Genomic DNA, 12,832 nt, shown 5'->3' on the forward strand with positions numbered 1-12,832 from the left:
TAATTTCAAAGATGCTTGTGAGTTGTGCTGCTCTCACATCTCGTGGGTTTTGAACACATACGGAGCCAACAAACATGCAAAACATTCACACATCTTAACCCAGAAATGCGGAGCAAATTTGTGACATTTTGATTACCTATTATGCGCTTCCTCGCCTTGATGTGCAAAGCGGAGCGTCTGTTGGTTCAGACTGGTCCGTGTGTGTTTCATGTACAGCGTGAGGGTGAGATTAAATATAAATGGACTGCCACATTTTGCCCAGGTTTGTCATACTTACACTTTCTGACTGATGTTTGTTTCAAACTGCGATATGCCAAGCACGTTTCCCGAGCGCTGTGTCTGTAAATGTTGCAATCTACCTGAAATGCGACTGTGTGGAGGCTGGAAATCAAGCAGTTTAAATATAACCTACTTTTCCCAAAAGGCTCAACAGGTGTCGAGTGTAAGAGGCAGAACAGGAGAAAGCACCTGACGACTGTATCAGCGTTCCCTATTGGCGAGATCAGAAAAAGCCATATCCCAGCGAGGTTCTGAACATGAGATCAATGGCGCATATTTAAAAGACATTAGAGAGCAGTCCTCCTGTCATATCTCTGTGATGAAGTACAGGAATCTAGCCTTCCAGCATACAGTACCGTGTCTGCATGAAAGCGATTCTCCAGTGTCTTTCCTTCCGTGTTTAATCTCCATGTGGAGATGAAGGATGGTGGAAGGCCAGCGGTGCCTACGTACTAAACTGGACTCTGGGTCATCCTATCGGTCCCTCCAGACTGGCCCGGGAGATGTCAAGGGTTGAGGGCAGAGGAGAACGGATAGCTGCTGGCCCCGGAGCCCCTCATTCACTCTCTAACTTGCTCACATTAAAGAGAGCTCTAATCACTGCGGGGACTTGGCCAATGATGTGCTTATCAAACAGCATATTTCAAAAAGGCATCTTAAAAGGCCCGAGGGCGAAGAGGCAATAAGAGCACATTTGTATGTGGATGAAAGGGAAAAGTGTAGACAGACCTTGCATCAGAATACAGAGGGGGGGAGATCATTAGCATCTGCAGCAAAATATGCACTGCCAGAGAGGGGCGAGAGAGGTAGAGACAGAGCGGGAGAGAGAGGGAGCGAGGTGGCAGTGGGATTGGGTTGGAGGGTGGTTGGGGAGGGAGAAAGAGACGTTCTTTTCGCCATTCGTCCTTTTTTGTTTTACGCAGTTCCCAAAAAGAATAGGAGAACAAATACATTTTTGAACAAAGGCAGGGCTCTTGAAGTGGAAGCCCGTTGGGGGCGTGAGGTGGCTCCGCTGTGGGTTACAACAGAGTGAAGCCACGACGCAACTGCACTCTTGCGCTCCTCTCACACCTCCCTAAACAGATCGGGCCCAGCACGTGAGCTTTGATTTGCGAGGAAGAGCCTTAAATCAGAGCAAGAGGATAATATGGGCTACACAATCTCCTCATACTCTGAGGGGTATCGGCTGTCTGTCTCTCCAGCGTTTCAGTTATGGACTGTGACAGGACCGGTTGAAATACTGTCTCTCCACATGAGAAAGGGCTGAGAGAAGCACAGTCTGTGGTTTTCACATTGAGTTAAAGAGTTTCCTAAAAGCATGCTTGTATGAGAAAGTTGTGATGCAAAAGCTGCTGAATGGCTCTTGATTTGGAGCCAGAGACCAAAATAATGCTGTAAACAATGACAGGAAATGACAGATTTCAGGATTTTAAGCCACACAAGGAGGCTCGAGATTTGCCCCAAAAAGCTGGAGCGGCGAACATCTTTGTTTAAAAATCAAGATGATTTAAGTCGGCATAGAGATCAACAACAGCGCTGATTTGTGTTTGCGTGACTCGATGTCGTCTATCCTCTTATCTGTGTGTATTTCATTTATTTATTCAATTGTAGCAGTGTTGCAGATTTCATACAAGAAAATGGACCATTGTTGCGTTCTGTTGCTATTTTTTGCTGCCTTTTGCTGTATCATTTGGGAGTGTTTACACACAATCAAGCAGACTCACACACACACGTGAACTGTGTCAGCAGATGCGAGGGTGGTGTCCAGGTGGATGTGTTTCATGGGGATACTGAGCTTTAACCAAGGAAACGCAGGGCAGAACAACGGCTGCTAACACGGCAAATTTCACACAATTACACACTTACACATCACGGCAGCGGCATGCAGACACACAGCAGGAAACGGCTACATTATTCAGAGACTATACGCAGCCACTGTGTGTATCACACACAAATGCCTGCATACATGTGCGCACACACAAACCCGATACAAACACACACAACTCAACAGACCCAATTTAGAAAGTCAATTTGGGATCAGGAGACCAATTATCTTAATTATTTTCCCTTTTCCCTCCATCACTCTCTTCTACTTGTTTTCCTGCTTTCTATTTTAGCTGTGTTTGCATTTGTGAGTATTTTGGTTAGTGCGTTTCACAACACAAAATTACTCCAAAGCTCAGAGAAAAAAAAAAACTTAGGAGGCTTCATGTCTACACAGGCTAAAAAAACCACGCTGTTTTATTTTCATACTCAAACATGTAGCAAGAATCCCTTCGCCTCGAGAACAGTGGCAGATGAATAATGACGGTGCGACGAGGCTGTTATTATATTCTGCTTGAAAAACCAAAAGAAACAGCGGTTAAACCTTCAGGGCCAGTCTGTTCAGCTGCACCCGTGCAACAATTCGGTCTAACCTACACGGTTATTGCCCAATTGTGTGTTACAGCTCATTCAGTATGAGGTGACAGCATCTCGCCAACCACATTTTGCGGAAAGGAAGGTAATTATCATGTGATGGATTTCACCTGCACTCTGTGAAAATAAGCCCTGTGCATGTCTAAGCACAGTCAGTTTCAAAATATCGCTCTCCAAAAAAAAAAAAAAGAAAGAACAGAAAAATCATTCCTCTAACAGCACACAGAAGGGGAAAGAAATGTTTTTTTGTAATTCTGCCTGAAGATCAAATTGCTGGAAGTCTGTGTGCTCAACAGTGAGGACCAGTGTGTATCACAAAATCTAAAATGAAATGGGAATTTAGATAAGCTTAATATCTTCAAGAGCACGTTGGATCTCGATAAGAATTCCTCATCTTCAGTGTTTATAGGCATGGGAGTCATGCGTTAGTGTTATCATTAATACAAGGTTCAATTGGAGAACAGCGATTGAGACGGAGAGTTTCTATAAGATCAAGCTGTGCAGATTTTTTCTCAAGTCAAAGGCTGGCGCTCTGTGATGTGAAGTCGTTGTACGTATCTGCTAATAATCTCCATACAATTAACATATAAGATGATGGAATATATTACGGTCGTGTATGAAGGATGTACATGATGAAATGAAGGGTGGGGAGACGCCTCTATATGTGGAAACACAAAAGTCGGACAATAAAGAATGAAAACAAATATACATATATATTCATATTTTTATTTATATTTCATTTCTGGGAGGATATCTTGTACACCAAATATCCCATTGGCAGTTAAGCGCATTCAATGTGTTTAGAAGCCAGAAACAGTCACTTGTTTTAACAAACACAAATACAAAATAAAGATAACCACAAAATAATGAACTGCATGTATATAACATACAAAAGAATCCCATGCCTACTCAGTAGGTAACTTCAACATTCCAGCTCTTGAAGATGTGGATATTTACACTTAAGTTTTACAAAAATATACTTTATAATTTTTCTCCTTTTTTGCTTACATTCTAATGAAATGAAGCGGTGCCCTCATAGCTCGTCCCTTTTTCCTCCCTCTGAGTATGACTTACATTCTGTAACAAAAATATTCCCTCAACCCTTAAGGCGAGATGCAGTGCATCCTCTCTCGCGCACAGCCGAGTCACAACATCAGCAAGGCTTCACAAAAGGCACCAAATAACGGGAGTGTTTGTCTTGTTTTGATTTTTTTTTTTTTTAAACGTTTTCTTTTTTTTAATCTTCTCTCTGTTTTTCCATATAACCGATCGATATGTCACATGTGAGAAAGAGAGAAAGAGATCGTACCAGTGGATGATATTTACAAACAGAAACTAACATCACTCTTACTCATGCTTGAATACTTAAGTGCTTTTTTTCAAACAATGTCAAAACGTATCACAGCATCATCACTACATAATAGAGAAAGTATGTAGAAAATATGGCCCTGCTCACTTCAAATAATACAATGCAAATATGCAAATAATTTTTCACATCAATGGTACCAAAGAATGATAAAAACGAAACATGGCACATGTACAATATACATATATGGTAGCTTATGTATATCATTCAATGTCTTTTGTACTGTATGAGTGCCTGCAAGGGCGAACGTGTCTCAGCACCACAACTGCTGTAAATCTGGTTGTCTCTTGGTGTTTGTGTACCTAATAGTAGAGACCGTCAGTGCCGGTTTCTACTCTCTATCTGTTGAGTCCCATATGCATTTGAAGTGCTGCATTTGTTTTACAGAGTCAGAAAAAAAAAATCCCTTTTCATCTTCTATTGTCTTTGCCCAGTCCTTGACATGTGTCTTTTTCTCTCTTTCAGGTAAATCTCAAGATTCACCTAACACTGCACAGGGAGCAGACAGAAAAGTGCTTTTTGGAGGGGAAAACAAAGTCTTTTGATGCTGATTTCTTTCCCCTCAAAGAACCTTAAGGAAGGAGAGGTGCGGAGAGACTAAAAAAAGTTTTTCTCTGTCTTAGCAGATCTCGATTGTCCTTGGGGAGAGAGTGGTCTGCATGTCTGATAGCGGGGTGGGGATAGGGGAGCTGTAGATGTTAGAGGCGACTGAGGAGGGGAAGGAAGAGGCGACCTGGGACTGAAAGGTGCTGGACATGGACACTGATGGGTAGGTGGTGGCGATGGAAGGAGATGGGTAGGAAGTGTGGACGGGAGAGGAGTAGCAGGAGGTGACGGGAGAGGGGTAAGAAGACACTGGAGAGGGGTAGGAGGTGATAGGTGAAGGGTAGCTGGAGGCAGGTGAAGCGGCTGATACCGGAGCTGCTGTTACTGCCACTGCTCCTGCCTTCTCTGCTTTCTTGTCCTTCTGCCGTAGGTGGATCTTTGTGTGCCTCTTCCTCTCGTCACTGCGGGCAAACTTGCGTCCACAGATCTCGCAGGCGAACGGCTTCTCACCGGTGTGAGTGCGGATGTGTGTTGTCAGGTGGTCGCTGCGGCTGAAGTTGCGCATGCAGATGCGGCACTGGAAGGGTTTCTGACCCGTGTGGATGCGGATATGACGTGTCAGCTCATCGGAGCGTGAGAAGCGTCGATCACAGGTCTCCACGGGGCAAGCATAGGGCCTCTCGTGAGGAGGTGTCTTGCTCGGCCGGGTGGGGTACTTGCGCATGCGGCTGGGCTTAATCAGCTGAGACTGGTAGACACCCTTTAAGTCCTGGGAACCAGTCTGGGTGGCAAAGGCCTTGATGGTGGACAGAGGAGTGAGGGAGGGCTGGCTTGACTGACTCTGGAAGGGCTTTTGGTCAGGGGGCACCAGGCTGATCTCTCCCTGCTGCTGAGGGAAGAGGTAGTCGGGAATCATGGGCACAGGGAAGCTCGTGCTGCAGGTCTTGCCGTTGGGGTAGGCCGGAGGAGGGTACTGCACTGCTCCGGTCGAGCTTGAGAAAGTCTGGCCTTGGTCTGGGAAGATGTCAGAGTTGGGGCTGGAGTAGGTTGGGGCAGCTGAGTAGATGGGGTTGGGCTCGCTGTGGTGAATGGAGGAACTGAGGCTGGAGCTCTGAGATGAGGAGGTAGAAGAGGAAGTGGAGGAGGACGGGATAGATGAAGAGGAGGACGAGGTGGTCTGTGAGGCAGCGGAGGAAGAGCTGGAGCTGGGGGCAATATTGCCCATCAGACCCGTGAACAGGCCCAAGATGGGCTCCGCCCAGAGGCTGTTGCTGCAGGTGGTGGCGGGCTCCAGGGTGAAGCGGCCTGTGTAAGAGATGGGGGGCAGCCTCTGGGTTGGATAGGTCTGCTCCGGCTTCTCACAGTTGAAGGGGATGTCAGGTAACGTATCTGCAGGGAGCACAGAGAAAGGGGAGACATTAATCAAACTGTCAATATCCAGAGGGAGGGAGAGGGGGAATCCTGCCAGAGCGGTGGACAGTGTGTCACCCTGATCAGTCAGGTGCCCACGCAGAGAAGCACCCCCCAAACTAAACTCTTACCCCCCTAAACTCTAAAACTGCCTCTTCCACACCTCAACAGGAGCTGCTGTGCAAGCTTTATTTACTCGCATTTTCCTCTGCTCACACTCAGTCGATCGTTCTTTCATTCTTTCTGTCTTCCTGTCTTGCACACACACACACAAATATACACACCAACACGCACATTCTTGAAGCCCATCACAGAGCCCGAGGCAATTGATTACCGAAACTGCAGTTCAGCTGGTTTTAGGAATGCAATTTGAATTGAGCTGTAGGAGTGTCTCGGGGCATGCGGTGACTGAGCAGTGTTTGAATCCTCCGAGAGTCGACATGGATTTACAGCTATCAATAAATTGGTATTACGTCAGATATTTTTAATATCCCTAATTTTGTTCATTTGTAGAATTTTATTGCATTGATGTTTTGTGTCTGGGCAGCCGCAATTCTTATTCACTTGTAGCCAACAATTCTAGTTTTTGAGTAAACAATTTGTTACCAGAATCCATGATAAAACACATTTTCTTAATATGTCATCTGTAGTTATATCATCAATTCATGATGTAAATTAATAATTCAGTGCAGAACATAAATCATAATGAAAGTTATGCAGCTATTAATTTCTCTCAACTCTTTTCTTGGTTTAGTGCAGCTCAGCAGATGAGATTGAATGTTTAGCACAGAGAACCAAATGTAAAAAGGAAAATCTTCAGTTCTTACCTCCAGCAAGGTGGTCGTACTGCTCTCCTGGCTCCCCGGAGCCAAAGCCTGCACCTTCGGGTGCGGAGGCGGTGAGGAAGGGGGTCCCTGTAGAGCTGAGCATCATCACCTCCTCCAGCTTTGGGTAGTTATCCATGGGGGAGTGAGGGAAGCTCAGGGGCTCTGAGATCTGCAGGGCTGGGAGGATCATCTCGGTCTTGGCTGCAGCCATCCTCTGCTGGTGCTGGAGCTGCACGGCTGAGGCTGCGCTGGTAGCTGGTGAGGAGTGCAGGGAGGCTGAATGCACGCTGGCAGAGCGGTGCCTCGCAGGTGGAGGAAATCACTTAACCCAGCTCAGGGAGCGCTGCACACTTCTGCTGATGCCGAGGAAGATGCTGTTTTCTGCTCCGAGACTGTTGCTCTCCAGTTGTCTTGTTGTTTTCCTTTTTCTCTCAGAGATGAGTACAGATCCACTTGTCTTTTCAGAAAAAATCAAAAGTGTCCTTTATACTCATTCCCTAAGATTCATCAAAATTAATCAGCAAATTAATCTTGATTTTTTTTTTTTAAATCTATGTATTAAATAACTTATCCAATTAGGTTTTGACCTTCTTGGATAGATGTTGTTTTGAATTGACTTTTTACTTTTGTTGTGATATTTCTCTGTAAGGGAGTTCTATGTGTTTGTCTATCTATCTCTGCTCTAACAGTTGCTCTTGTGGGCGCTCAGGGCTCTCTCTGAGCTGAGAGGTTTCCCTGCGTCTTTTATACCCTCTTGCCGTGACGTAGATGTCCATATTAGGAGCGGAGGAAGCCCATATTTAGGCACTGCAGTGGAGGACACATGACGCTGGCCTGGGGGGAAAGCAGAGAGGAGAGACTTTATATTAAGCTCTCGCAGTAAATTGCGAAGACAACGCCGCTCTTCCTCTTTCCCGAATCAATGTATCTTCATAGCAGAACAGCTCCGCGAGACAGCAGCATATTTCTTGCTCTCTCCCGGTCGCCCCATAGATTTGATTTGGATTTCCCATCTGTGCAGCAGGCTGCGCTGCTGCCGGAAAGCCCGGCTCCGCCGTACCTTATAAGGTCGTGACTACATAAGGACCTATTCCGGTGGGTTTCCATTTCCCTGTCCTTATTTGGAACTTCCTGAGGCAGCGCTGATCGCTGCTTGGCAGTGAATGAGAGGCTGGAGTGCAAATCATGTCCTGCGCTCACAATAACTAATGTCAGCAGCAGAATCCTGCTTCTCTGCTTTAAAGCACAGCTTCAGCGGAGCTGTTAGACTTTATGTGACGGACTGTGCAACAGGCGACTGCTTTACGTGTGTTTTATTAGTGTCAGAACAACAAAGACTGGAGGCTCGTGTGTTGAATAAATACTAAAACACGTTGTAGGCACACATGCAACAATCCCGCGTTTTTATGAAAACTTACATTTTCAACTAAAACAAGCAAAAATAATATATAACTATTCAAAAGTGATTCTTTTTCTTTTAGGGTTAAACCTATTTTACATTTCAGTAATCGACATTGCCATCCATTTCCAGCCCGTAGCCTTATTGATTATGAATAACTAAGCGGCATGTTAAATTGATTTTGACTTGTGATATAAATGAGGGTATTTCTGAGGCTATAGGATTAAAACACAAGACTGTGCAAACTCTGCTGGCTGGTAGCAAACTTCCTCTAAATTAACTTTCCATCTCTCTCGGCTGTGTCATTGATTAATGAGAACAGATAGCCGCGGATGCTGACGAGGTGCGGGGCGATCCGTCTAATTGAGGGGTGTCCCCGGCTCAATATTCGGGGAATCTCTCTGCCACTCAGCGGCCTAATGGGCCGCATTAACAACGCTGCGCACAGCTGCCAGGACGCCTGCGGGATACCGATGTTCCCCCCGGCTGCTCCAGCTTCGGCTGGCGCGCCAGCACTCCTCGGTGGATGCTGACGGGAAATCAATGTGTTTCCCTTGCTGCTGACTGGATCTATATGCGAGCAACCTCATTGGGAAACATCGTGGGCAGGACACTTTGAGGTGGCCTGAGAGAGAGAGAGAGAGAGAGAGAGAGAGAGAGAGAGAGAGGGACGGTGCTGAGGGCAGCACAGGTGAGATCAAATATTATTTGATTCAGACTGAAAATACTGTTTAACCATGTTTGCCATCTACAAGTGGTGGTTAATTGATAGATAGATAGAAAGATAGAAAGATAGATAGATAGATAGATAGATAGATAAACATAAAACATAATCCAGGTGCACACAGTAGGTTTTTGGTCTTCACTGGATTGCATTCTCTCCCAGGCGTTTCCCATTCAGCCTCTGGCAAATCTCTCTGTTTACCCCCATTAGACTGATAGCAAAATTCTGTCATATATTATGGATGATCTGGAGCACAGGCTCCTTCACAAAATCCAAATAAGCCTGAAGTAGAGGACGCAGCTGGAGAATGTGTAATGTTGTTTATTCATACAGTCAGATAGGTATAAATGATCAAATCTAATCACTTTTGAAGGTATGTGGCTCTGCAGAGCCGTGTTGTATTTCAGGAGGAGAATGGTGCTCCCACTGCGCACACTCCCAAAACTTTACATTTGTTTTTCAGCAAGAGAGGTGCCACTCCTCTCCAGGCCCGAAGGAAAGCGAAGGGCCAGCAGCTCAGGACATGACGATGACAGCGGTGAGTTGCACAAAGTGACCAGACCTAAACTCCTGTCTGCATCCTTCCGTGCCGTCATGCATCAGTTACCAAAGTCGATAAATTTGTGGCAGAGCAAAGAAGAAAGAAAGGAGAGAGCGGATGAGAGAACTCATCATCTGATGACAATGTAATAAAATCAGGTTAGGGAAAACTGTCAGAAAAGTAATAAAGTAATAAAGATGATAAACAGTTCGCAGTGGCTGGTTGGGCCTCCCTTCACTCTGATGCATGGAGGGGGTGGAAGCCAGATGCTGTAAGGGCAGGGGAAGGAGAATTAGTCTGTGTTTGTGTGGATGTCGATGTGCATGATGTGTGCACTGTCGCATGTTTGTGCGTGTGTGTGTGTTTGGGTCAGCCGGTTCATTCTCCTCGGTGTGTTCCCCATTGCTGCCCACACAAACCAGCTAGAGGAGTCCTCGCTCGCCTGATGAAACACCAACGCTCTGCCAGCCGGCGAGAAAGCCAGGCTCTCCCATTACCTACGCAGCCACCACGCCCCTGCTCACACACACACACACACACACACACACACATACATACACACAAACACACCCTGCATGAGCTGATATTTAATCATGCCCCAATATGCCACAGAGAAAAGATGAGGAAGTACACGGGGAAGCCAAAAAAAGAGAGGAGGAGGTGGAACATAAAAATAAAAGGAGAGGGGGGGGGCCGAAGAAATAGAGATGTAATACTGTATGTAGAGAGGCGATGGAGGCAGGTTGAGAAAAAGAGATGGAGAAGGTGGGAAGGAAGGGCGAGGGCGATCGAAAAATAGAAAATAGAGAAACCGAGAGAGAGAATCCTCACACCCACATAGTGTACGTGGGAGCAAATACCAAGCTTTCTGCTGGCATTTGTCAGCAGCCAATGCCAGGGAGACAGACAGACAGACAGACAGACAGACACTCCTGCTCCTCCGTCACACCTCCTCCTCACCTACTGGGCCACCCACGCCCACCGGTGGTGCAATCCCTCCCCATTAGCATACAGGTGTGTTCAGCCTTGTGTTCTCCCATGATGGGCGGACCAAGATTAGAGTGTGGACGATGACAGTTACCAAAGCCTGCGTGTTACATAATGTGGCAGAAGGGATGGGGAGGGAGGAATAACGAAGCGAAAGAGAGAAAGAGAGGACCTGGCTATTTTGGAGTACTGTAAGCACATTTTTATTTTGTGGGACCGGGGTGAGAGACTTTAAGATGATAAAATACGTGGCATTGATGTGTTGGGGCCTTTGTAACACACGGGGAGAGTTGATAATTAAATAGGAGAGGAGCAGAGGCCCAGGTCGTCTCGGGCAGAGTGACAGGCTGAATATTGGCCCATAGTCATAGAGTGATGGGGCGAGGAGGAGAGAACATGATAGGAGGGTATTTGATAAATGTCATTTTTCTCCCAGCTTTTAAAGTGACGCCAGCAGGAGTGTGCGTCCTGACCTTTTACACGCAGAGTGAGACGCGCCTGGGAAAAGACGAACTGGCGTGAGAGGGATAAAAACTGTCGGAAACGTCGGGGAAACTGGCAGCGTGAAGGGGTCATGGAAAATCTCCTGACTAATTGACATGCATGAAAAGCCAAACGGGTCTAATGGGATTCGAGTCGATGAAGACATCCACCACTCTGTTTGAATACTTGACACCTCAACTTGGCGCTCGAGTTATCAAAAACCTTGGCTCACTTATTGAAATCTAACCCCGTTACAATACAATGCAGAAGATTACAGGGCACCACCTGTTGCTGCGCTGAAGCAGCCACACTTTTTTTCTTTCTGTGCTCTGTTCAGAGGAGTCCAGGAATGCCGCCGTGGAATGATTATATGGGGAAAGATCACAAGTTTTCTTTTACTGCGGGAGGTTTTTTTTTTGTTTGAAAAACAATCTGCTCTCACTTCACAGTCACTGCGGGCGTCCCTCCCTGTCGCACTACACTCGCCCCCCTTAGGCTGCGGAGCAGGATTGGTATTAGCGTATCACACAGAAACAGGGCCCCAGCTCTATCTGCTTATCTGCCTGTTGTTGCCTCCCGAAGGTGGTAGGTGACAGAGACACAATTACCAAACACGTCCCCCAAAGGATGTGTGACTCACTGAGCCCCCAGCCTGTTTGTTTGATGCTCATGACAAAAGATCTGACCCCTGACCTTTCAGCTCCCGATGAGTCACTGGAAGACGGGGCTTCCCCACACCACGCTGTAGTCACAGCACAGCAACGGGTAACATTTAAAGGTTGTCACAAAACACTTTTCTGTTTGTCTGAGCTGTGCGTACCATCATCTGTGGGTGGCATGACCCGAGCACCGGTGATGATGTTTAATAGGTCAGCTCTTTTTTGGATTTATTGTTTGGGGCTTGAGAAGCTACCGCTGTAGTTTAGCAGATCAAGTTCAAGATCAATGACCACCGAGGCTTAAAATAAAATATTCTATTTAAGAATGCTATTGGATTTTACCCGCCTCGATAAGTAAAGGCGCCCGTTGTGCTGTTATTGATTGTGAGATTTTGCTCATTGATGACAGTCTTTGTACACAGATACAGGCTTTTCCTGAGAGAGACATCTACCACAAACATCTCCTATTGTGCTTTGCTCTTTCTTGTCAGTCAGACACGGAAAGCACCTAAGTAGATCAAATCAATTACTGTACTGTAGTGCAGTTTTGAAGTGCATGTACTTAAGTTGAGTCCTCCTACTTTGTGCCACTTTATACTTCAATATATAAGGTAAAAATACTGTACTTTATACCCCACTCTATCTCACAGTTATGGTTTCTAATGTCCTCTAAAATGAAGATATCACATAAAAAAACACATAATAATGATTTGTTTTTTTTCAAAACCTGGAGCCCTCATTACCCACAATGCAACTTAGCCTCTGAGTGACATCACTGAGGGCAATTAACCAGATCACATGCAGCTTCATCTGGAGCCACAAAAGGCTTTATACTACTTTTTTCACATATGCAGTAATACTCCCCACGATCTGTAAACACACTTTAATGCGTAAAAATTGGTGGAGTCACCCTTTAACTCGCTCTTGTTCTTCTTGTATTGATCTGAGGATTTCTTCCAGCACTGCTGTCATCTCTAACATTTAACCCACCTCATCAGCAGTCAGCCACGTTGAAAAGGAGAAAATCAGGCACAAAACCAGACTAGATCCATTTAAAGTTCACTTCAAAGCTGCCTGGATGTTGCGCCTTATTGCACGGGGACAAAGCTTCTTATTGGCTGATTGACCGAGCTCACTAAACCCGACTGCGCCTCACACTGCTGACGTCCTCATACGGACAGAGAGGCCGGCAG

The 12,832-nt window shown here is 46.0% G+C and overlaps 1 protein-coding gene across 1 annotated transcript in view; it reads right to left on the bottom strand.

Annotated features, from left to right (window-relative positions):
- Positions 1-3,403: 3,403 nt before the first annotated feature.
- The window catches only part of egr1 (early growth response 1), a 63,854-nt gene continuing 54,425 nt past the window's right edge, over positions 3,404-12,832 (bottom strand). Inside the window, exons 4-5 of the mRNA XM_084352966.1 lie at positions 6,847-7,680; positions 3,404-5,998 (exon numbers count right to left, since the gene is read on the bottom strand). Coding sequence (XP_084209092.1) covers positions 4,683-5,998; positions 6,847-7,057 — 1,527 coding nt within the window. The 5' untranslated portion in view covers positions 7,058-7,680 and the 3' untranslated portion in view covers positions 3,404-4,682. The remainder of the gene's footprint in view (positions 5,999-6,846; positions 7,681-12,832) is intronic.

This window comes from Pagrus pagrus (assembly GCF_965226575.1).
Source record: "Pagrus pagrus genome assembly, chromosome: 5".
In the NCBI taxonomy this organism is placed as follows: Eukaryota; Metazoa; Chordata; class Actinopteri; order Spariformes; family Sparidae; genus Pagrus; species Pagrus pagrus.